Genomic DNA, 24,428 nt, shown 5'->3' on the forward strand with positions numbered 1-24,428 from the left:
AATGGAGAGTCAAGCGCAGGCTCTCGTCCAGAGCCTGAATTAGCCTCCTGCAATTGGCAGGTATCTCCTGGAGGGCAGTGGACTTCCTGCAGTATGTGAGCCAGGGGTGCAAAGCATTCTTGATGACATCTGCAAGGACAAGGGTCTTCGGTTACATGTAGGTTATGTCTGTGACGTCACCCTGGCATACATTCCAACCTGCTAGAGAAAGGAGTCTTGCTCCAGTTGTAGAGCTAGTAATTACACCCAGCGCAATGCTTATCTTATCTGTAGGCTTCTTGCAGCCACTGTTACTACTGATAGAGTGGACAAATTATTGTGGTGCTTTTATTCTGTAATTGGGAGGGGTAGTGTCAAATCTAGGTGTGCATGGGATTGTATCAAGCCCAAGATAGTCATACATTCATCAGGAACTTCTGTTCTAGATGATGAATTTAAACCCCTCAGCAGGTAGCTTGCCACCAAATTAAGCTTTTTCGTGCCTTTAAACCCTTCTGGTCACGTCTTTCCACTTGGGAAAACTCTTAGCCATCTGTGGAGTTCCGTGGATGCTTCCTGCAACACTCAATCCCTTTCTTCTAGAGGCAACACTCTGATGCTTTTGGGAAGCTGTCTGCTCCCCTCTCTTGACCATGAGTCAGGTGTGGTTCATGCTGCTTCTGTCTGGGGGTGGGGTAGGGGGTTAGACAAATGACCCAGGCCAGGCAGACAGCTCAGAATACGCCCTTCTCCCTAACTATAATGATTGAGGCAGAAAAGAGCACTTCATTCAAGTCAGCCCACTGTGAATCAGTTCTGAGACTTTCGAATTACTGGGAAAGACACTTTTTTTCTGCCACCCATGCTAACCTCACAGAATGAAAGCCCACGGCTGCTGGCAGCTGCTGCCATGTCACAAGTAGAAATCTTGCCTGACAGTGGAGCCACTACAGAGAAAGGCTGAGCCAAGATATGGTTCCAGACACATTCCTGACAATGTTGGGTGCCTAGAAGCATCTCTACCCTGGGACTGCTAGGTTGCTAACGCTAATAAATGCCATTTCTGCCCAGGCCAATTTAGATTATATTCCCCACTTGCAACAGAATTTGGAGCCTATCCTTTGGGACCCATGCCAAGTGTCACCTTCTCCGTCAAGTGTTTGGAACCCTTCTCCCTGACTTGAGTTAATCACTAATCAGTGAGCCCCTCAGGGCCCGCACTTCCCACACTGGGCTGCTTCTGTCTGACAGATTGAGGACCACTGAGCAGCAACTGTGTGTGCTGTGTCTTCCCCAGGGCCACAGCACTGGGCCAGGCTGAGCAGCCCTTCTGTAGTCAGTGAAAGAGCAAGTCCGGGGCCACCTGGGGGGTTTGGGCAGTTAAGCGTCTGAGTCTTGGTTTCAGCTCAGGTCACAATCTCAGGGTTGTGAGATTGAGCCCGACATTGGGCTCCCTGCTCAGTGCAGTCTGCTCCTCCCTCTCTCTTTGCTTCCTCTCCCCCACTCATGCTCTCTTTCTCAAATAAATAAAAAAAATCTTAAAAAAAGAAAGTGAGCAAATCCATGTTGCAGCTCCTGGTTACACTGTTTTCTCTCAGGGAGCCCTGCCTTCTCTCTTCTGTGGACAAAGCAAAAATTCTAATACAATTCTAGTTCTCATTCAAGACCACCGGTTGCCTTTTAGGGGTCCTTTTCCCTTTCCTAACATTCACGAGCAGACCAACGTTGGCAAACACATATTGCTTTATTTAGTGTTTCTCTGGATTGCAGAAGTGTCAGCAGTGGGCTGAGACCCCCAGGAGGGCAGAGGCAGTTGGGCAAGTTGCACAGCCCTCAGACCCTCTGGGGTGGTGGGGGGAAGCAGCAGAAAGAGGTGATGCCTCTGCAGCTCTTCCCAAGGCCAGCCTCCTACCTGGGCTCCCAGAACAGGGAGGGGGCCAGGGGCCAGGAAAGGCCCTGTATCTTTGAATTGGGGCCAAAGTATAGACAAGGTATTTGTCATCCTAAGGCATAGACTCAGACAGGAATGCTTCTCCCACCTGTTGGCCCCCAGAGGTGATTACTGGTTAGGGAGCCATATGCACCCTTAAGACATGAGTCTGTCCCTGGGAGAGGCAGTGAGGTATGCTGAAGACAGGGCTGCAGTCCTGGTTTTGCCCCAACCTGCCAAATGAAGTCCTTCCTCCTCTTGGGCCTCTGTCTCCTGTTCTGTCACACCAGGAAGCTGGACAGGATGATCTCTGTGTCTTCCAAATTTTGGGGTCTGAAACTCCTTCCCCTACTCTAGGATGCCCTTGGGCTGGGATGATGACTTTGAAAGAGTATTTTTAAGGCAGGAGGAAGGAGGTAGACAAAGGTGGTCTCAGCCCCCAGGGGGATGTCGGAGTGGGCTGTGAAGGGGACGGGCAGACAGACAGGTGGACAGGCAGAAAGGTGCCAAGGGAATGAAGAGGAGGGGGTGGCCTAGGCGGGAAAGAGGGCACCAGAACCCAGACCGCCCAACCTCTCAGCTACATTCCCTGCCCTGCCCGAGTCGAGGAAAACACATCCAGTGTGTCTTGGGGCGGGAAGATGGCTTTTTTTAAAAAATAGTTTCTTATAAAGCATCAAAAAATCTCAGAGAAAACCTCAGCAAAAGTTCCCTTCTCTCAAATATTTGGCATCGGCAGTGGGGCTGGCATAGCTGCCTTTGGCCCCGGCTTTCCTATTGCTGTGGCCCGGCCTGGCCCACATCTGGGGCAGCTCCCTGGCCCCCGCTGCTCCCTCACGAGAGGGGTGAGCAAAAGGCAGGAATTTGTCGGTGGGCTTCAAGGTATCCCTGGGTCCCTGTCTAGAAGCTCGAGTCTTTGGTAAGTGGGAAGGGAAGGGGGAGAAGCAAAGCATTGGGAGTTGGGAAGGGGTCCAGTGGGCGCCTTCATCACCGTGAGTTCAGCCGTGGGGCCACCTGTGAGGGCAGAGAGAGAAGCTCAAGTGGTGAGTAGGAAGTAGACAGAGGAGCTCTGGATGGGATACATGCAATGGTGGTTAGGGAGGGGGCGGTCTGGTGGCCTCAGTCCCACAGACTCCCTGCCCTGCCCTGCCCTGCCAGAGTGGGTCTTGCCTCCACACCTGCTGAACACACGTAGGCCTGTCCCACCTCCCCATGCTACCATCTTTATGACTGTCAGCCCTGTGGGGGCTCCAATGGCTCTGCTCTCTGGCCCTCAATACGCAATGGTATGAAAAAGGTGGTCTGACGCCCCCTGGCTGGAGATTCGTGGAAGAGGTGCCCAGGCTCTGCCAAGCTGTCAGGGGAAGTGTGGCCACCAGAAGCTCACCCTAGCCCTAGGGCTGTTGGTCAGGAGCAGGTTGTCACCTGCAGCGCCACTCACCACAGCCAGGTGCCCGTTCTTGGCCTTGGTGATGAGGAGTTCTGAGCCAGGCGTGAAGTCGATAATGCCATCCCTGCCAGGGCCCCCTGCAAACGTGATGCTGGGAGGAAGGAAGAGGGTGTGTGAGGGCTGCCTGCATGTGCACACATGCCCTCCACTCCCACCCCCAAGTACCTCACCTGCCCTGGTTGATGTTGATGTTGTTCACACGGTCAGCGCTGAGGGCAGTCTTGGTCAGTGTCTCAATCACATGGTCGCTCTGCAGCACCACATCCCCCTGGGGGCGGGAGGGACAGGGGTCAGGCCCTGGCCAGAACAACTGAACCCACCTCTGCCCTGCCTCCCAGGCCCTGGAGAGCTACCTTCTGCTTGTTGTCCTCCCGCTGCACATGCAGCACGAAGAGGCTGTCACTCAGGCTGCTGACAGAGATTCCTGAGGGAAAGGGCAGAGGTCAGTGGTCACAGGTCAGAGCCGGGTCCTCCCCATGCAACCCTGGGCCCTGGCTCACCAGTCAGGTTGGTGTAGTCGATCCTCTGCTTGACTTTGGCATCCTCTACGATGACCACGGCGTTGGGCGTCAGCAGCAGCTGCCGGGAGCGGGCTTTGTAGCCCTTGCGGTCGTATTTCACCACTGGTACCGCGTACTATAGACAGGAGGTGGGGTGAGGGTCAGAGGAGGGGCTGGGGGGCTCCAGGGCTACCAGTCACTCTCTGCCCCTGGCCCCAAGCCTCCCACCCCCTAGCTCTCAGGTTGCAGAACCGTCCTCTCACCTGGATGGGCTCTGAGCCCAGGGCCTGCAGCACTTTGGGGCTGATCTCGTCTGCACCTACAACAGTATGGGGGAGTGGGAGGTCAGAGGAAGGGAGGGGGTGGTGCTACAGGGCTCTGGAGCACTGGAAGCACTGGAAGTCAGGGGCTCACCAAGCCGGGTGCTGATGAAGAGCCTGGGGACACTCTGGGGGTAATTGTCCTTCTTGCCCTTGAAGATCTCACTGGCCACGGCTTTTTGTTGCAGCTGAGGAGATGGGGAGGGGGGAGCAGGGGTAGGGGAGTGGTATTAGAAGGGGTGGGAACTATCATAGGCAGGCCTCAGGCACTGAGACAGCCTCTCACCTTCTCTCTGGCCCCAGCATGGAGGCCAAGCCCTGCCGCCCACACTCCTGCTGACCCCTCTGCCTTCTCCCTTCCCCACTGACAAGGCAGAGGGCTTCCCAGAAGGGTCACAACAGGGGCCAGGCTTGACTTTGAGGCTAACTCCCCATCATTGCAGGCCCTGGGGCCCTTCAGCTCTAGCTTGGCATCTTGAAGCTGGCCGATTACTGATACTCCAAACTACCACAGGTCACCTGAGCTGATGGGTCCCTTAGCATCATCCAATACTGAATTGGCACATACAAGGCACATGGGTCACCGATGTCTGTCTCTGGAGCCATGACAGAGTACCTATTGATCAGACTGACACTACAGGGCTCTGGGGAGCCTCTACCAGTCCAGTAGAGTTGGCCTAGAGGACGAATCCTATTTGCCACCCAAAAATCTATTCCAGCACTGGTTTCATACATGACGTCAAATAGGGCTCAGGACCCAACTTGAGGTTGTGCTGTTCACCCAGGGGTAAAGTGTTCCTTCCCAGCCAGGACTCAAGTGATGCCTGCTACTTCCCCCAACCTGCTGGCTAGTCTGCGCCTGGCTCCTCGATCTCCATACCTGCTGCTTCCATTCAGGACTGATACTCCGGCAGTACTTCCACACCATGTTCTTCATGCACAACTCCCGTAGAAGCTCTGAGGCCTGAGGACACAAGTGAGGTCAGGGCACCTGGGCAGCCTGGCTCCCTTCCCTCTGAAGACGATCGGTGGGTGCCCACGCCTGGGGCTCTGCTGAAGCGACAGCCCCACAACCTGGACAACCCTTCCGTTCCTGAGTCTCTTCTCTCGAGAGAAGTCACTGCCTGTGGCCCAGCTCCAGTTCACCTCCCTCAGGGAGTCTTCTAGATCCTTTTCTAGCCACAAGATTATTGGGCCCCTCTGCCAAGTCCTCTCATGATCCCTAAGTCAGCAGGGAAGGCCACAGACCTCATGCAAGGCAGGAGGTGGTGTGGGCCAGGAAGTGTCCAAGATGTTCCGGGGCAGATGCCGCCGTAGGTTGAGCAAGAAAGAGGTGCGCACATGGTCCAGGAAGAAGGCATTCTCAGGGCAGCGGGGTGCATGGCGTAGGATGAATCCTCGGATGAGCCTGGGGGTAGGGCCCAACAGGAGTGGGAGTGGGACACCTGGCAACGCCCCCCACCCCCACCCTGCTCTGCACCACCCCCTCGTGGTACCCCCTGGGGGCTCACCTCCGGATGGTCTGCGCGGCCCACTTTCTCTTGGCTGCCTTCCTGCGGCCCAGCGTCCCCCGCCACCACGACTGGATGCAGATGGCTGTGGAGACCACAAATGGCTGACCATGATCTCCTCACCATGGTAGCCTGCTCTAGCCCCAGACCCTGTCCCTTCTGAAGACCCCTGGGCCCCCAAACCTGATCGCTTCACCCGCAGGAATTTCTGTCGCCAGTGAAAGCCCCTCCAGGCAGCCTGGATCTTCGTGGCTGTAGTGTGGGAAAGAAAGTTGATTGGCCAGAGCCCAGGGGATCCAGCTGGGGGCCTGGTACTGCTGGAGCTCACTGAGTGGCATGAAGGAGGGAATAGCTGAAGGAGCTACCGAGTGAGAGGATAGATAAGCCAAGGGAGAACATGTGGAGGAGGGAGGGAGCAAAAGAAATGTGCAAGCATGCTCTGAGTTTGCACCCAGGGTCAAGGCTGGAGCTGGTAAGGAGGAGGGGAGCTGGATGTGGGTGACGCAGACTTCTGGAGAAAAGGGTCCAATGCAGTGATTTCTCTCGTGCTGCCCAGAACAGACCCCACAGGGACAGGAAAGGTGGGGCTTCTCACCCAGGCTCTGCCGCCGGACCTCCAGGGCATCCTCTGTGGCAAACAGGGTCTTGGGGAAGCGGATGAAGATCTTCGTCCTGAGAGGGCAGTGGTGATCAGCCCCTGGCTCACCACCCGTGTCCCCTAAACACTGGGTACAGGTGGGCCCCACTCACCTGCCCATCTTGTACTCTTCTGGCTTATAGCCCAGGTGTCTGACCAGCACAGCCACCCCATCCTGGGGCCGTCCTTTCCATGTGGGCCATGTCTCTGGGCACAATGACTTGTATCTGGGAACAGGAAGAACAGAGATGCACCCAGCTCCCGCTCCAACCAGTGCCAGCTTTCCTGAGCACCTGATGGTTACTCTCACTGACTTGCAGCTTATGAAAAGCCTGGGAGGTCACTCTGTCACTACATCCATTTAAAAATGGAGAAACCAAAAAACAAAAACAAAAACAAAACTAAAAAATAATAATAATAATAATAAAAAAATAAAATAAAAATGGAGAAACTGGGCAGCCCTGGTGGCTCAGCGGTTTAGCCCCTGCCTTCAGCCCAGGGTGTGATCCTGGAGACCCCAGATCGAGTCCTACGTCAGGCTCCCTGCATGGAGCCTGCTTCTCCCTCTGCCTGTGTCTCTGCCTCTCTATCTCTCTGTCTCTCACGAATAAATAAATAAAATCTTAAAAAAAAAAATGGCGAAACCGATATACCCTCATCTGCCTAATGCCACAGGGCAGAGATGGAATTCACCCTGACTCCTCAGCCCCTAATTCAGACTAACCACAAAGTTGCTCTATCCTTTCTGAGCTGATTGGAAACTGTCCTCTTCATAGGTTTTACCATCTCCTCTGATGACAACCATATAGATGCCTGCCTACGGACCCCTACCCAGGTGCTCTATGAGGGCAGGGCTGGGAACCGGGATGTGGGGGAAGGGAGCTGACATTCTGTCCACCTAGCTTGATATTAGGCCTGCAGGATGAAGGGGTCCCTGGCATACATCTCAAAGCAGCTCAGTGTCTTAGCCTCTTAAATGGGGCTGAGAACCCCTGCCCCTCTCTCAGGATCTAGAAAGTTCCTAGTCTCCTACCCCCTTTCCCTGACACTAAGCCAGGCCGTGTCCCCACCTCTGCAGGAAAGCTTCATATTTGCGGCGATAGGCAAAGCCGGCTCTGCGCACGCGCAGGTTCTCCATCAACCCCAGGTACTTCACCTGGTGCCGGATCAGCACTTCGTCAAAGCGGCCTGGTGTAGGGGTAACAGGGTGGTCAGCAGACTCTCACCAATGGGTAACCCCCCACAGGCCTACAGGGTGGGAGGGGCCTACCGGGCTGTTTGGCATCATTGGGCTTGATGCAGCGGACATATGCGGGCTCCTTGGACTTCAGGATCTCTACTAGCTGCAGGAGACTCATCTTGAACTGGGTGGCAACCTGGCCAGTCAAAGTGAAGGGGGATGGTTGGCCAAGGCTGCCCTTCCCTGAGGCAGAGGTGCTAAGCCCTGTGGAGGCCCCTTCCTGTAGCAGAGCAGTGTCAATTCCCATGGCCGTCCTGTGCCCTGCTTAGGACCCTTCTTCCTCCTGGCTCCCCTCATTCACAGTAGAGGAAGTGGTCAAGTTGGGCTAGAGAAATCAACCTAGGAACCTCACTCATATCTAAAAACCCTGCTCAGGGGGCACCTGGCTGGCTCAGTTGTGGAGCCGGTGACTCTTGAGCTTGGGGTTGTGGGCTCAAACTCCATGTTGGTTGTAGAGATTACTTAATTTTTTTTTTTTTTGAGATTACTTAAATTTTTAAAAAAATCTTTAAAAAATAAATTTCCCTCTGATGCCCACTTTTTCTCTTTCCAGAATTTCAGGGCCACATTCCTTAACAACACGTCCCACTTCTGCGCATCCAACCATTATCTCTGCACACTGCTCAGCAGCACCTTCAGGGGTCTCAGGACTGTGAAAGCAGCAGGCTCCTCAACAAATCTGCAATCCCACTAATGACAGAAGTATATGCCTGGGGGTTCCAAAAGCATCGAGAAGTGCAACCAATCTAGTCTGTGGGGTAAGGGGCATCAGGAGAGGCCATCTGGAAATGACCCTTGGGCTGAGATTTAAAGGATAAATAGGAAATAGCCAGAAAGAAGAGAAGAGAGAGAGGTATTTGGGCAGAGGGACAGCCTATGCAAAAGCCTGAGGTACCCAGGGAGCTATAAGCAGTGCAAAGACCAAGATGGGGAGTCAACAAGATAGGATTAGAGAGGCAGGCAGAGGCAGTATCTTGACAGGTCTGGAGAGTCACATTAGGGAAACTAACTGACTTGAGGGAAACAGGGAGCCAATGAGGAATCTGGAGTGAGGAAAAAGCAGGCACAGATCTGCATTTTGGAATATCTCTAAGCAGATATGTGGAGAGTGGGCAGTAAGAGCAGCTGGGAAGCCAGGAGACCAGGGAGGATGCTGGCTGGCTCAAAGCATTGAAATGAAGCCATGATTATGGGAAAGGGCTGAGAAGAAAGAGTTGGGAAGTACTCAGGCAGCAGAAACTGTCAAGATCCAGTTGTCTGGATGAAGGAGATGGGGGAGACTAAAGAGTGACAGATATTGCCCAGGTTTCTGGCCTGTGGGACTGAGTGGAGGGTGATCCTTGTCTTGAGTTCGGGACACAAAAGGCGCAGGCCTGGGGCACTGTGCAATCAAGGGCCCATTTTAGGCTAGTGGAGTCCGGGCTGCCTGAGAGCCACCAGAGAGCAGTGGACGCATGAACTTGCAGCCACTGGAGAGGCTGGAACAGGGGTGCCTGCGTGCTCCCAGCTTGGGAGGGTGAGTGTAGCCATGGAGGGTGTGGGGTACGCACACCCAACAGAGAGCAGGGGCCGGGGGAGTCAGATGCTGGCAACACGGTTTCCACTCCTTTCCTGCCAGCATGTCTCGGCCCGTGGCACTTGGCCGACAGAGCACTGCTCCTCCTGGGACCTGGACCCTCCTCTTGGCATGCCCTACAGCCACACCTCTGCCTGGAGCTCCCTGGAGCTCTACCAGCATCTGGCACCACTGGTCGCACCTGCCCTTCCCAGCCCTTCCCAGCCACTCTCCTCGGTGATGTTACCCTCCTGTCGATGTCGACCTCCCAGTCTTTCTTGGGACTCTGTCTGTGCTGGGCCTCTTGCTGCCTCCAGTACCCTCACATAGGTCCCTGTGACAAGCACCCCCTCGGTTCCAAGATATTTCAGATGCTTCCTCAGGAAGCCTTCCCTGACCCCCATCCCCACCCCCACCCCCAGGCAATTTGCTGTTCTCAATTCTGTTCCCAAAGTGCCCTGTGTACATTGCTGTGAAAGCACCTATTCATTTCAGTGTCCTAAACGTCTAGTAACGTCTGATTCAAATGTCTGCCGAGTAGGTGGATGCACACAAGTGCCCACGCACAGACAAGTTCCCACAAGGACTCAGGTATATGTGTGTGGGTCTACACTTAGAGCCAGGAACATCCAGAGAAGCAAGCACAGTCGCACCTACGGGCAGCCTCCTAGCCATGGACAGTGAACACACATCACGTGTATGCCACCAACTCCTGGCTCACACAGGCATTCATACACACACACACACACACACACACACGGGCACACACATGCCCCCTCAGGTCCCACAGCCTCCACACCGTCTCTGGCCGCTTCTTGTCACTGAGCTCACTCCGGTCGAAGCACTGGCTCATAATGGGATTTTCTGAGCTGCACATGGTCTGTGAGGGCAGAGCAGAGATCAGGGTCAGGGCACAGGGAAACGCAGGACAGATTGCTGGAGCAGAGGCCAGTCGGTATCCAGACCCCGATCCCTCTCCCCAGTCTTCCTCACCTCCTTCAGGTTCCGGAAGAGAAGGTCATTGTTTTTATCCAGAAACCCTGAAAGGGGGAACAGACACGAAGTGAGGGAGAGCCCCTCCCCTGGCCACTGTAGGGACCCAACTCCAGAATCCTCACCAGTCACACTGTAGGTCACCTCTCCAGCATAGTGCAGAAGGCGGAACTCCCCACGGCCCAGAGATTTCCTGGTCCGCTGGTCAGCCAGCTTGTGCCTGGGGAAGGAGAGGAAGCTCCAGACTCCTGGCCTGAGCAGTGCCCCTGCCTGCTGAAGAGGCTCAAGAGAAGAACCAGGCATCCAGGAAGGAGTAAGCATGACCCAGACCAGGCTACAACCCTCTGTACCGGGTGGTAGACAAGGCAGAGCTATTAGCCTCCCCACAGTCACGGAGGCTTGGGGAGGCATCCGGCCTTATCCAGGGTCACAGAGCACCAGGACCGGGCCCTAGGCCTCTGCACTGCCCCAGCTCGCTGGGCAGAGGCTATTTTTCATTGCTTGTGGCTATGCCTGACTCTGCTCAGAGAGCCAAACACTGCCCACATTTAAAAAAAGATTTTATTTATTTACTTGACACAGGGAGCACAAGAGGGGAGAGTAGCAGGCAGAGGGAGAGGAAGAAGCAGACTCCCCACTGAGCAGGGAGCCCGATGTGGGGCTCAATCCCAGGACCCTGGGATCATGACCAGAGCCAAAGGCGGCCACTTAACTGGCTGAGCCACCCAGGTGCCCCTGCCCACTACATTTTAAGAATGGAATCTGCCCCCAAAGATTACTTAAGTCTTAAGCATGTTTCTATCCTTTAACCCATTTTCTACTTTTAGCACTATTCCAAGCAACTAACCAGAAATATAGGCAGAGTTTTAAGGCACAAAGGTATTTGTGGCAGCCTTGTTACCCAGCAGAAAAATATGGAGGCTGGCCGGGGCCCCCAGAGGCTGGGTGAGAGCAGTGGAGTATCTGTGAGTTAGAGGCACTGGAGGAAGTGTTTTGAGGAAATTTTTGTGTTTGATGATACAGGAAAATGCTCAGGATATAACATTATTCTGAACCTTATACACAACAAGTTCTCAACTATATAAAAAAAAATAACCCAACATATAGAAAAAGGCAGGAAGGAAATGCCTCAAATTGTTAACAGTGATGACCTCTGGGTGACAGGATAACAAGTGGCTTTTGCACACATTCCAACTTTTCTCTAATGAGCAATATTATTTTTGCAATCGGAGAAGGTTTTTAAGATACCATGAAGCCAAAAATGCTCAGGGCTTTGGCATTTAACAGCTCCAAGCCTAAGTCCTAGCTCTGCAGCCTACTAAGTATCCGATAACCTTGGGCAATGACTTCACCTCTTGGAGCCTCAGGAAAGTGGAGAAAGCACCACGAACACCTCCTTATAGGGTTGCTTCGGGTTAGAGGAGGCGATGGGAACAAAAGAAGCAGGCCAGAGCTGTGGCAGAGGTGCTTGTTTTCTTCTCCTTCTCACTTTAGGGGATTTCTTAAAGAAAAACCAACTTCCACACAAGGAAACTAAAAGATCTTAGCAAGTTTCATTCTCAGGCAAGAATAAAAAGGGAGCCACACTCCTCTTAGCTTCTTACTCTGTGGATGCACCGCAAGCTGCAGCTTTGTGCGCCCATCCTCAACTGACACCTCCCCTGGTCATCTCCCTGTGGCTGGTGTTTTACGATTGTAGGGGGATCTCATGCTTCATGGGCTTTGCCCCTACGCTGCGCTGCAACCCCACTTACGTCAGGAAGTGCGGATGGTGCTTGATTGTGTCCTCCAACTTCTCCAGGAAGGTCAGATCCGTGGCCTCCCCAGGGCGCAAACATTCCTCATCCTGGGGTGTGTGACAGAAGGTGAGGGGTGTATCAGGGAAGGAGCTGGAGGGCTCAGGAGGCCCAGGGAATGGGGCAGATCGTAGGGAGCCTCCCACAGACAACTTCCAGACCAGGCCAACACCTCCCTTTAGGGACGCACAGCCCTGCCCTGTCCCTGCTCAACACCAAACTTGGGCCCTCTGTGGACATGCCTACAGGAAGGGAGTAACATCCTCCCACTCAGCCTCCAACATGAGGCCTTGGAGGAGCAGAGGGCTCACCAAAATGGAGATGATGCCCTTGAACTTCTCCTCCACCAGGTCACAGATGATCTTATTGTTGAAATATTGGACAGGCTCCCACTGAGAGACAAAAGGGAAGGAAGGCATCATCATGGGGTCCTAGCACCTCTTCTAGGAGACCCCATGCCTGGCTTCCTACAGGGTGTCCACAGGGACACCTGCAGGCTTGCACCCACCGCGATGCCCTCTGCCTCATATTCCTCCTGTTCCGACTTGAGGGTGAGCTCGATGAAGAGTTGCTGCAGCTTCTCATTGCAGTAATTGATGCAGAACTGCTCGAAGCTGTGAGGGAAACAGAAGAGCCCACAGTAGTTCAAGGGGTACACAGAACCAGGAGCAGGGGAGAGACACACAGAGCAGGACTCAAGGTGGCTGGGGGCATTGTCAGGAACACGAGGCAGGGGGAGGTGGGGACCAGGACAGGGCAGATGGGAGGAGAGACAGACAGGGGGAAGGGATGCTGACCTGTTGTGCTGAAATACTTCAAAGCCATAAATGTCCAGAAGCCCAAGGACTGTGGTGCTCCGCCAGCTGGGGCTCTCGGCATCCTAGGGCCAAGAGCATGGGTCCTGGTGTGTGATAGTTCCCAGCCCCAGGCCTCCCTGTTGCTTCGGAAGCAGCACCAGCCAAGCCCTCACCTTGGAGGCCAGCGACCTGTTGATCTTCCTGACCAGCCAGGTAAAAGTACGACTATACACAGCCTTGGCGAGGGCGTCTCGCACATACGCAGCCTGTTCCAGGTTCAGTGGGCTCAGGAGCTGCCGGCCAGGGTGAGACAGGAGAAGAATGCCACAGACTCCTTTCCATCCCCCTGCTCTATGGGCTCAGGGCCAAACACCAGAAAACCATGACCATGCTATCCTCCCGGCTCCCGGGAAGGATACACTGGGGATACACTGGGGAAGGCCACGGTGGCCACATCAGAGGGAAGATGGCACAGGGACAAGAGGCCTCATTCCCGGAGGTGGGAGTCCCAGAAAGAGGCCTTGGAACACCTGCACCCTTCAACCCCTACCTCCTGAGACAAAGGCTTGGCCTCACCTCTTCTCCCTTGGCGATAATTTTCCTGTGTGTCAGGGCTTCCCGCAACGTTGAGCCTTCTACGCCAAGAAGCTGCCAAGGGAGGAGGGGTGGGCATGGAGAGGGTGCGCTCCTCCTCACCCCGCCTGCTCTGCCCCTGCCCTTTGCTCAGTCCACTCACCCTGGTCAGATACTTGAGCTGGTTCTCGGTGGTGACCTGTGCATTGCTCTCCTCATCAGCAGCAAAGTGGATATTGCCCAAGTGCAGGACGCTAGCCACGATACTGAGCAGGTCCTGGGTGAACAGGGAGAGGGTGGGGGGCGTGTCACAGGAGGAGCAGACAGCCCATAAGGGCCACCAGTGACCAGTCAGATGGAACAGGTTAGAGGTAGGGGAGTGTCTGAGACAAGGGGGCTGTAAGTGGCCATGGGCTATAAAAGGAGACTGAGATTTTCAGGGTGTAGAGGGAGGGCAGGAAGGGACCCCAGCATAGGTCTCACCTCAATTTCATCTTCAGTGAAGTCAATGACTGTCAGAGCCTTCCTGACGACCTTCCAGTCACTCTTGTCATTGATGGAGGAGACTTTGGCACACTGGCCCTGGGTGAAGGGCAGGGTGGGTTACCAGCCCTGGTGCTGTGCTCCCTGGGCGGTGTCTGCCCTGCCCACTTGCTACTCACCTTCACCAGGTACAGGTAACTCTGGGGGTTCCGCTCTAAGCCCAGCCTGCGCAGCATCTCCTCCTCGCCCCCTTCCAGCAGCTGGTAGAAGACGTGGAAGTTTCTCTCCCCGTGGTTCTGGTGCACCACTCGGGACTTTTCCAGGAGGTAACTGAGGATGTGGCCACCCACGGGAGCACCCTGTGGGCAGCGCAGGACATGGTGATGGCTCAGGGGGCCTGGGGATGTGGCCCAGCTTCCACTCCTTCCTCTGCATTCCTGGCCTCTATTTCCAGTGCTGCCACTAGCTGCATGGACTCAGACAAGTCACCCCTTTCGGCCTCAACATCCTCATCTAAGAAATGAGTGTATGCAGCCCTATCTACCTGGCTGTTCCCCTTGGCTGTCTGACAGGCAGCTCACACCAACAGGCCTGGAACTGAACTCCTGGTATCCCCCTCCTCAGATGAGCTCCCCTCTTCCCATGTTGGCCATTGGTCACTCTGCCCCTCATGCTATGCAGTCCAAGAAATTTGCTGTCCTCTGGAAAGCCTCTTTTTCTAACCTCATATTTATTCACACAGCCAATCCTGTTGCCTTCACCCTCAAAACATTCAGAGCCTACACTGTTATCACACTAGTCTCAGCCACGGTCATCTGTTACTTCAACGTAGTAACTGCCAGCTTCCTAACTGGTTTCCCTGCTCCACTTGCTTCTCCTACCATCTACTTTCAACAAAGCACCAGAGGGATCTGAGAGAAAAGCCACATCACAACACATTTCTTTTCCAAATCCTCCAATGTTTCTCTTCCTACTCAGAGATGAGCAGCCCGGGTGGCTCAGCAGTTTAGCGCCGCCTTCGGCCCAGGGCATGATCCTGGAGACCCGGGATCGAGTCTCACATTGGGCTCCCTGCATGGAGCCTGCTTCTCCCTCTGCCTGTGTCTCTGCCTCTCTCTCTCTCTCTCTCTGTGTGTGTCTCTCATAAATAAGTAAATAAAATCTTAAAAAAAAAAAAAAAGCAACAGAGGGATCTGAGAGAAAAGCCACATCACAACACACTTCATTTCCAAATCCTCCAATGTTTCCCTTCCTACTCAGAGTTTTGTTTTTTAATTTCAAGTTTTTATTTAAATTCAAGTTAGTTAACATCTACTTATAGTTTTGCTTTTGTGGGGTTTTGTTTGTTTGTTTGGTTGGTTGCTATTTTTAAGAGAGAGAGGGAGAGGGAAAGAAAGGATCTCAAGCAGATTTCCCGCTGAGCCCAATGAAGGGCTCGATCTCATGACCCTGAGATCATGACCTAAACTGAAACAGAGTTGGGCACTTAACTGACCTAACTGGCTGAGCCATCCAGATGCCCCTCTACTCAAGTTTTTTTTTTTTTTTTTTTTAAGATTTTATTTATTTATTCATAGAGACACAGGCAGAGGGAGAAGCAGGCTCCATGCAGGGAGCCCGATGCAGGACTCGATCTCGGGTCTCCAGGATCACACCGCAGGCTGCGCTAAACCGCTGCACCATGGGGGCTGCCTTGTTTCTTTTTTAAGATTTTATTTATTTATTTATGAGAGACACACAGAGAGAGGCAGAGACACAGGCAGAGGGAGAAGCAGGCTCCTCGCAGGGAGCCTGACGTGGGACTCAATCCCGGGTCTCCAGGATCACACCCTGGGCTGAAGGCAGGCCTCAACCGCTGAGCCACCTAGGGGTCCCTACTCAGAGTTTTTAAAACAAGTTCTTACAGAGACCCAAAAGTGCCTAAACCATCCGGCCTCCTCCCCTATTCCCTGGTGCCTTGTTCACTGGCCTCCTTGCTATCTTTTTTATACCAAACACTTCCAACCTCAGGGCATTTGCATTGGCTACTCCTTCCACCTGAACTCTCTCCCCCAGGTATCTGCACAGCTTGCCCCCCTGTCTCTATCAGGCTTTTGCCAAATACCACCTTCTCAGTGAGGGCTACCCTATCTGCTTTATTTAAAATAGCAACTGCCCCCACCTCTTACCTCATTTTGTTTTTTGCCACAGCACTTGTCACCTAAGTTAGATTTTTGTTTATGATTTCTCTGGAGGCAGGACTTTTATCTGTTTCGTTTCACTACTGTACCACCAGCACCTGACACATAGTAGGCACTCAATAAATATTGGCTAGTACCAAAGACCTGGCGAGTGGGCACCTACTGAAGGGAATCACACTCCCCCTGCCTTGACACGTTCACAGGTACCTTGAAGTCAAACTGTACATCCATGTACTTCCCAAACCTGCTGGAGTTATCATTCCGGAGGGTCTTGGCATTTCCAAAGGCCTAGAAGTGGAGAGGGGGCGGAATGAAGGCTCTCTGCAACCTCCTCCTGCGACCCTCCTCCCTGCAGGTACGGCTGCCCCCTCACCTCCAGCACAGGGTTGCTCTGCAGCAGCCGGTCACGCACAGCACCCCCCCTCTCAGGGGCGGGGCAGGTCTCAGCGTAGAACTGTAGCAGCCGCTTGGTGGCCTCTGTTTTGCCTGCCCCGCTCTCCCCAGAGATCATCACCGCCTGGTCCCGGCGCTCCGTGCGCAGTGCCCGGTACACAGTGTCAGCCACTGCAAATCTGAGGCAGAGGCTTGTCAGGAGCTCAAGGGGTGTGGGGGCAGGGGGCAAGATAGGAAGGGGAGGTGGAGTCCCCTATCCAGTTGGACTTTGCTTGGGGGTGGAGGTTGGGTATGCCCCTTTAGGGTGGGGATTGGGGGACCCTTGATGGGTGTGGGTAAGAGAGGTCCTTTGTTGTTGAAGATGGGGATCACTCTCAGCTTCAGATGGAGGTCTGAGGAGATCACTCATGGGTGGGGGTCCTGGAGGTCATTCAGGGAGAAGCTGGGGTCACTTATAGGTGGGAGGTCTCCTGAAGGTGAGGGTTGGAGTCACTAAAGTTGTGGGGCCATGCCCAGGTAGAGTTGGGAGGAAGGAGGGAGGGGTAGGTATTGGGGCGGGGTTGGGGAGGCCCCACCCAGATGAGGCTGAGAAATTCACCTCAAGTGGGGATCAGGGTCACTCTAGGGTGATGGACTATGGGGACCTCTCACACATGTAAGTAATGATTCACCCCAGGTGGGAAGTTAGGGATATTTTAGAGTGAGGGTCAGGTGGGGTCAAGTTAGGTGGAGACTGGGATGGGGGGTCACTCACAGGTGGGGTGGCACCTCATAGAAGCTAACACCCCGGTAACGCTCCATGTGCTGCCGGCTGTAGATCTGTAGGTCCCGGTAGGGATTGACAGAGACCAGGACGGGGCCGATATAGGTCTGGGGGTTGGGGGAGGAAGATCAGAAGTTTCTCCCAGAGATTCTTGATGCCTCTTCCCCCCTCAGCCCTGTGTCTGTGCCCCCTAGCACCCCCCTTTCTTCCCATTTGGGCCTCACATAAATGAGGTTCTCTCGGAACCGTCGCCGCAGGTTCTCAATGAAGGCTGCCTCACTGGTGAAGTTCTCTAGAAGCACGAAATCCTGTACCCCCACCCGGTCTCGGGCGGTCAGTGCACTCTCCATGGTGACCCGTACCCCGTCACTGCCCAGGGCCTGCAGGGAACACACCAGGGCAGAGGGTCAGAACCAGCAGGGTAACATAAAGCCACTTCTCCACCTCAGCCCTTGGGCAACCATGGGCCCGTGGACACAGGACACAGAGAACACCAGGCTAGGTACAGTGGGCCTGGGTCACAGTAAGCTGGCACACGGGATGCTGAGGACATGGGTCACACAGAACAAAGACCAGGTGGGACACATAGGACCTGGACACAGGACACCAGGGCACTGAAGACCCAGAGGACATGTGAAGCAAGGCCACTGAATTCAGGCAGGCACTGCTTTTGTGTAGAGAAACGATCATGAGAAGAAACTCCCGGAATAATCAAAAGAATGCTCTGTTGACCTTGGACAAATCCCCTTCTCTCTCTGGGCTGCTTCCTCCTCAAGGAGGAGGAGTTGAGTTAGACCAGGTGACCTCAGGTCCCTTAGCTGAGGGCCACGTGTGACAGGTGCTTTGGAGGACAAATGCTCAGAGTGAATTCTGCAGTCAGGGTGGGGCCATCGGCCACTGGAACCACCAAAATCTTCAAGGGGAGAGAGTCTAGGGACCAAGCAAGAAGCCATCCCCAGACCACAGGACGGAGATTCCCCATAGGGCCTCCCATCCCAGCTGGGCTGGACACCCAACCCATAAGTGGGGGGGGGGGGGGGAGGGGACACTCCTCATAGCTGGGCCACACCCTCTCCTTCAGCTGCCAGACTCCCAGACACTCTCCTCCTGAGAGCCCCAGAAGCCTCAAGGGGGTGGGGGTTTTACCACGGAAAGCCCAGCTGCCTCCAGAGCACACAGGCTCAAGGAGGCCCTCACCGCAGGCGACACTCATCAAATAGGGTGGGGGAGCTCCAAGAAATCGACATGAAGAGTGTCAAAGGTCGGAGAAAAGCAAGGTGGCAGTGGTGGGAAGGGGCAATGATCCCACAGGGGCCACCAATTCTCCTCCAACCACAGAGCACCCAGATCTCTGGTCTGGGGCACCCCTCTGGGTCTGGCCTGCCTCTCCCAGGCTAGTCCCCCCCCCCCCCCCCTTCCTGTTCTGAAGCTGCTGCCAAATCTGGCCGAAGCTCCCGCCCTCTGGCCCTCCGGGCAAGGGTCTCCGAGCTCCCAGCCCTCTCCGAGGGCTCCTCGCCCGGCCCTGGGTCCGAGCGCCCCGCGGCCCTCCCTGCCTCTGCCTCTTTCCCCTGCAACTTTCCGGGACGCTTTCCCACCCGAAATTCCTGGGCCGCGCCCGCTTCCTGGCGGGGCCGAGGCGGCGCCGTGGGGCGCAGACCGACGCCCGGGACCCCCGCCCCGCCCGCCCCCTCCGCTCACCGACGCCCGGTAGCGCATCCTGCCAGGCCGGCCCCGCGCCCTGCTCCGCGGCCCCGCGCTCTCTGTCCCGGGCTTCGCGGCGGCGGCGGCGGCGGCGGCGGCGTCAGCGGGGGAGGGGCCGGCCCGCCCCCCGCACCGCCCCCTCCGCGCGCCGCAGGAGCGCGGGACTCCCCCAGTCGACCCCGCCTCCCTGGGCTCGGGCTCGGGCTCGGGGGTCCCTCCGCGGGCGGGGGTGGGGTAAGAACTACCGGGGATCTCGGGGCGGGGCTCCCCGGCGGGCAGGGGCTCCGCCTGAGTCAGGTTTTCCAGGAGGGACGTCGTTGGTTCCAGGGTGGGGCCCGGAACCCGCGCGGCCGCCGCGTCTACACGGACCCGGAACTCACTTCCGGGCCGTGTCTACACTACGCACCAGGCCAGGCGCGCGACAAGGGTCGAGTCCCGTGGATCCCGGAGGAAGCAGGATTTCCCTCCCCCATCATCCCAACCTCGAGTCCCGGGAAAGTTAAAAATAGATCGAAATGTCCAAATACGGCTGGCGCGCCCAGGCGGGCGGAGTCTCCGCGCGGGACACTGTCCACCCCAGTACACTCGCTGGGAGGCGGGGGCGGGGGCTATGTCTTTAAGCCCCAAGAAAACCTCTTTAGGATTCAGGATCAGCACGGAGCGCGCCCCCACGGGACAAGCACGGCCACGGGGACCCTGCCGACCGCAGCGCGGGTCCGGCCCCCGCGGAGATCTCACTGTGCCGTGTGGAAACTGTACGTCCAACGTCCAGCATTTGGGGCCTATGCCCCCCCGACCGCAGACACCTCGACTGGAGAGCCTCGGTGCCGCAGGGGCTCCTCCACTCTCTTCCTCCTCTCCTGTCCCCTGGGGCCCCGGGACACCCCCTCTCCCAAAACAGCCCCAAGCAGCCGCACTTGAGGGGCGGACCCTAGCTTAGACCTTAGGGCTGGTGGAGGTGGTGATGGCTGAAAGCCTCTGATGCTTGACGAAGACTGGGCTGTTTCTCACTAGCTGTTTGGGGGCAAGTCACTCAACTTCTTCGAACCTCTGCATCCCGAAAGTGTGGCTAATGTCTGCCGGAGAGCGTTGTAGAGAAGGCTGAGCTCAGAGCGCTGAGGCATCTCCCTGCCTCTCAATCGGCACTTCCCTCTCCTGGCCTTGACATCCCTCCCACACGTGCTCGGGGCAGACCTACTACGAGCCCGGCCCTGAGCCAGACTAGACGCGCTTCTTACCCGGCGGGGAAAGCCCTTCAGGCGTGCCTGCCGGTTACAAAGCGCTCCACTTCCCCACCTGGCAGACCAGGGACCTGAGGCGCAGAACGGCGGACGTGGACTTGTCCTAGCGGGGAAATGCGGCGTTGGACCCAAAGCCCCAGCGGTCCCTCCCTCCGCCCCAGGCGGGCTCCCCGGAGGGGGGTGAGGCTGCGGCGGCAGGTGCGGGCTCACCACCTGCAGAACCACAGCCTCGCTGCCGGAGCCGCGGCCCGGGGGACCTCGCGGAGGGCGGGGGAGGGCACCAGCTGGGAGATGGGGCCTCTGCAGGGGCTTGGGGACTGACTGGGTGCGCAGCTGGGAGATGGTGGGAGCGGGGGGGGCGCTCAGGGAGGAAGGGGGAGCCCTCCGCGGTGCCCCCAGGTTTAAAACCTAATGGGAGCGGGGCGGGGCGAGGGGCTGTCTCCAGCCCTCCCAGAGTGGGGAACGCCTCGGGGGAACGAGGAGGGGCGAGCGGGGACGCGGCGGGCGCTGCGGCCGCTAGCGGGCGGGAGGGAAGGAGCCGAGGGCGGGCGGAGCCTCGCGGCTGCAGCGCCCGCCTCCCCGGCCGCCTCGTCAAGCGGCAGGAATGAGGGGAATCCGCTCGCGGAGGGGTCCTGCCGGCCGCCCCGCCCCCACCCGCGCCTCCGCATTCCCGGGATGCCCGCTGGCGGCCCGGCAGCCGCCGCCCGGCTGCGGAAGGAGGGGGCGTCTTTGCGGCGGGGCTGGCGGAGGGGCGGCCCCAGCCCCCGCGGCCGCCCGCCCGCCCCGCCTCACTGGACGGAAGCGCCCGTCCGGGGGCGGGGGCTGCGGGCGTGAGAGCCCCCGCGACGGAGGCTGCAGCGCCAGGCTCTTCCTGCATCCCCAGCGCCGCCTTCTGGTACCCCCTTCTATGCCCTCAGGCCAAGCCATGACGTCCGTGTTATGACCCCCATTCCACAGACGGGGAAACTGAGTCTGGGCAAGTGCATGCCTTGCTAGATCCCAGGACTAGTAAAAGGAGGGGTGGGGTTGGGACCAGGAGCTCTAGCATTCATCGCTTCTGCGGGGCTGTCCTGAGCGGGAGGCTGGCCTACAGCTGGTGGGCTTCCGCTTAGCTTCCGCTCCTCTGTAAGGGTCAACTCGCTACCCTGCCAGCAGTGACCTTCCCCAGTAACCCCGTGACTGCAGGGCCCAGTATCTAGCCCTGTCGGTGTTGTGTGACTATTGACAGGTAGGCCTTAGGAGTAGCGGCTATAGAGTGGACCGCTGCCTTTGGGTCCCCAGCATGGCCCCGCCCCTGAGGCCGGCTGCAGGCTGGGGAAAAGCCATGGCTTCAGGAGTGACCCAGGACTTGTTTCCCAAGACTGCCTCTGGGTCTCCTCCCACCTGGGTTGTTTCCTGTAAGGGCAGGCATGGGACAGACCCAACAGACTTTTAGCGTGTGAGCCAGGTGCCCTCTGGCCTGACCTCTGGAGGAGTGGGGAAGGCAGTGGGTAGCCTCAAATGTTCAAAGGGCCTCAAAGGACCATGTAGGTCTGGAGAGGGTGTTCTGAGGACCCCTAGATTTCTGCTAGAAGCTGGTTTCCACTGCGGCTGCCTCATGGCCTATTGGGGAAGTAGAAAGAACCACAGCCAATCTCACCCCCAGTGTAGTCCTGGGCACAGAACAGGTGCTCAGTTTATATTTATCCACCATAGGTCTGGGCCCTGGTTGCCTCACCAAGGACTATTCCAGACGCTTGGGAACTGTTGTGAGGGGCAGCGGAGATGAAAGGTAGGGACTAAAGGACTCTACCTAATTGTTCACAGGGCCTCACTTAAGGGCTGTACACTCTACCTCTAGAACCACAAGCCTTTGGCGTGCCAGACACCTCTGTCTGGGGGTCCAGCAGAAGTAAATAGAGCACTTTGTCCCCTGACCTCTCCTCCTTGTTCAATATCCTATCTGTAGAAAGGAGGGAGTCACCTCCAGATAGTCATCACTGTCTGGCATCAAAAGGCCTGTTCCCCTCTCTCCATTTCTCACACCAAAGAGTCACCACCTGCTAAAACCTTCCCTTTGCTCCCCCTTCACTCTTCTCCTGGATCAGGCAGCAACTTCCAAACTGCCCTCCCTGTCTTTCTGCCTTTAATCCATTTTTTCCACGACAGCCTGTAATATTTACAAATGCATATCTGATCAATAAATATCTTATGTTAATAGAGTGAAAGTTTATAGGGCATGTTCGGTGTGCCAAGCCCATTCTCTGCACCTAATGCTTCTTGCCAGGTCCCTGTATAGACTCCAGCAGCCCCTTCTGTCCTCCGTTTACCCCAGTGCGCCTATGCTGCTGTGTAACCACAGGGGTGACCCTCTCCAGTGCCTTTTCTCCCCAAGCTCCCCTTAGCACCACACACAACCAGAAGGAACTGCTCCTGGCCCTGTCACGCGTGGCTCTCTCCTTATGCTTCTTGCCTTTGCACCTGCACCTTCCTTGGTCCGACACACTCTCCTTCTCCCCACTTGACTCTTAGTCATCCTTGAAGATTCAGCTCAGGTATCACCTCCTCCAGAACCCCTTCCTGCCTCCCCCAACGCAGAGCCTCCTGCTTATCGCATCCCGCTCTAATCGCCGGTTTCCTTGTCAGTCTCTCCCAGGAGACTGCTCCTGCAGCGTACACCCAGCTCAGCATACAGAAGGGGCTCAGTAACCCCTCGGTGATGCCGGTACGAATGAATGAATCACAGAGACCAGAGCGTGCCGGGAGTGGAACAGGGCCGTGGGCCAACCATTCATTCTCTCATTCATCTCGGAGACCCTGGCCGCCGCGCTCACAGGCTCCCGGGCGCGCGGGGAACTGGCCCTGCTGGGGCGCGGGGGGGCGGGGGAGAAGGAGAAGGGGAAGGGGCGGGGCGCGGGCGGTCTCTCTGAAACCCAGAAGCAGAGCCCGGCCTGTTGGAGGGGCCCAAAAGGGCTCACGGGGCGCCTGGGTCCTGCGACCCCAACCTCCTCGCCCTCGCGTTTCCCGCCAGTGACCTAAGTCGCCACGAGGCCGAGTTCTGCGACCCCGCACAAGCCAGCCCGGGCCGACCCTCTGCCCTGGCGATCTCCGGACCGGCGACCCTCGCCTCCCGCACCGCAGCTCCGGGCCTGGCTTGGCGCCCGGCCGCCCGCCCTCTCCCACTTACCGCCCGCCAGCAGAGCCCTCCCGGGACCACGCGGTGCTGCCCGCCCCTTGCCCGTGCCTCGCGTACCCACCGGTTCGGCTCTTCGGGCGCGCAGGCGGGGGCCAGGCTGGGCGGCTTGGCCGGCTCCGGAGTCCGCGGCCCCGGCACGCTCTCCCCGCCCAGGGCCCGCCCGGGGCCGGGCCGCTGCCTGTCGTCATCCCCGGCGGGGCCCAGGCCCGGGCGCGCGCGCGCGAACCCTCCGGCCCCGCCCCGGCCGGGCCAGCCCTGGCCCCGGTCCCCGCCCTAGTCCGCGGAGACTTGGTGCCGCACACTGCAACCAGCTCCCGGGACGCGGCGCGTCACAGTCACGCATACGCAGAGACAGGCGCGCACACCTCCCTCCTCCACACCTGGTCCACTCGCTGCAGTGCTGGGTGGAAGGGGGCATCTCATCCCAGGGCTCCTTTGCATCCTCAGAACAGACCAGACCTCACCCCCCCCAACTCGCCCTTTTGCCAGGCCAAGTCCGTTCTTCCCGATTTGTGACTGTCTCCCTTCATCTTCCTTCTCTGCTCAAGCTACTGCTCTGGGCTGGCCAGTCCTAGTTCTTTGGGTCAGAAAAAGGGGGAGGCATTAACTCAACAAGTGCTTCGGGAGTGGAGCTTTATATACACCATCAGTCTTTTTGGTCTCAGCAGTTATGCCCAGTTCATAGCTCAGCCTACTGAGGATGAAGGAGCTGGAAGGGAAGGGATTCAAACCTAGATCCCTGCTTGGAAAAATCCTGCTCCTAGAGACACTTAAACTCTTACCCCTTCTTTCCATTTACCCCTTCTTGTCCAGTCTGTTTCTGTCCCACCAAGGATCAGAATCCCCCCCCACTGCTCACCTCTTTCCTGAAGGGTTTGCTTGAGGGAGCTGCTGGGCCCTGGAAGATATTGCCACCCTCTCTCCCAGCCTAGAGCATCCCAGCTTACAAGCTTGCAGGGCCTGTGGGGATGAACCACGCGGATGATCTCCCCAGTGGGTATCAGCTCCACTTGCAGCGCCATTCCGCCGATGGAAAGCCAGTGTGCTTGCTGAGCAATGGGGCCGCTGAGCAACAGTCTGCCTGCCCACTGGCTCTGGCTGCTCCCAGAGCCAGGAATCTGGTCTCACACTGGGATGGCCACTTGGTTCAGCTTCAACTCCAGCCCCAGGGGATGTGTCTGGTCCAGCTCTTCAGGACACAGCTGGAACAG

General features: G+C 56.9%; 1 protein-coding gene across 8 annotated transcripts; it reads right to left on the minus strand.

The window, feature by feature from the left end:
- Window positions 1-1,704: 1,704 nt before the first annotated feature.
- Window positions 1,705-24,428, minus strand: MYO1C (myosin IC). Of its 8 annotated transcripts, none has more exons than XM_025476177.3 (32): window positions 24,165-24,428; window positions 17,325-17,480; window positions 17,092-17,207; window positions 16,318-16,516; window positions 16,152-16,232; window positions 13,944-14,123; window positions 13,765-13,863; window positions 13,445-13,558; window positions 13,285-13,356; window positions 12,882-13,001; window positions 12,709-12,791; window positions 12,420-12,525; window positions 12,223-12,303; window positions 11,870-11,961; window positions 10,241-10,335; window positions 10,116-10,162; window positions 9,922-10,002; window positions 7,598-7,703; window positions 7,398-7,515; window positions 6,441-6,554; window positions 6,286-6,362; window positions 5,874-5,942; window positions 5,691-5,775; window positions 5,428-5,587; window positions 5,060-5,143; window positions 4,274-4,367; window positions 4,123-4,178; window positions 3,860-3,995; window positions 3,713-3,783; window positions 3,530-3,627; window positions 3,351-3,450; window positions 1,705-2,923 (listed from the first exon to the last, which is right to left on the minus strand). In XM_025476177.3, the coding sequence occupies exons 1-32, from the start codon at window positions 24,237-24,239 to the stop codon at window positions 2,897-2,899; spliced, it is 3,192 nt and encodes a 1,063-aa protein (XP_025331962.1). In that variant the 5' UTR covers window positions 24,240-24,428; the 3' UTR covers window positions 1,705-2,896. The 8 variants fall into 8 exon arrangements, with proteins under 8 accessions (XP_025331962.1, XP_025331964.1, XP_025331965.1 ...); XM_025476179.3 differs by lacking the exon at window positions 24,165-24,428 and adding an exon at window positions 23,279-23,435; XM_025476180.3 differs by lacking the exon at window positions 24,165-24,428 and adding an exon at window positions 23,275-23,428.

Source organism: Canis lupus, chromosome 9 (genome assembly GCF_003254725.2).
Source record: "Canis lupus dingo isolate Sandy chromosome 9, ASM325472v2, whole genome shotgun sequence".
In the NCBI taxonomy this organism is placed as follows: Eukaryota; Metazoa; Chordata; class Mammalia; order Carnivora; family Canidae; genus Canis; species Canis lupus.

Excerpts from the sequence above, each read along its gene's own strand:
- MYO1C (XM_025476177.3), bottom strand. The coding sequence starts at position 24,239 with ATGGCGCTGCAAGTGGAGCTGATACCCACTGGGGAGATCATCCGCGTG. Across the intron at positions 13,357-13,444 it reads AGCTCAAGTATCTGACCAGG|CTTCTTGGCGTAGAAGGCTC; the intron begins GTGAGTGGACTG and ends CTCCCTTGGCAG. Across the intron at positions 5,943-6,285 it reads GGTCCGGCGGCAGAGCCTGG|CCACGAAGATCCAGGCTGCC; the intron begins GTGAGAAGCCCC and ends CCCACACTACAG.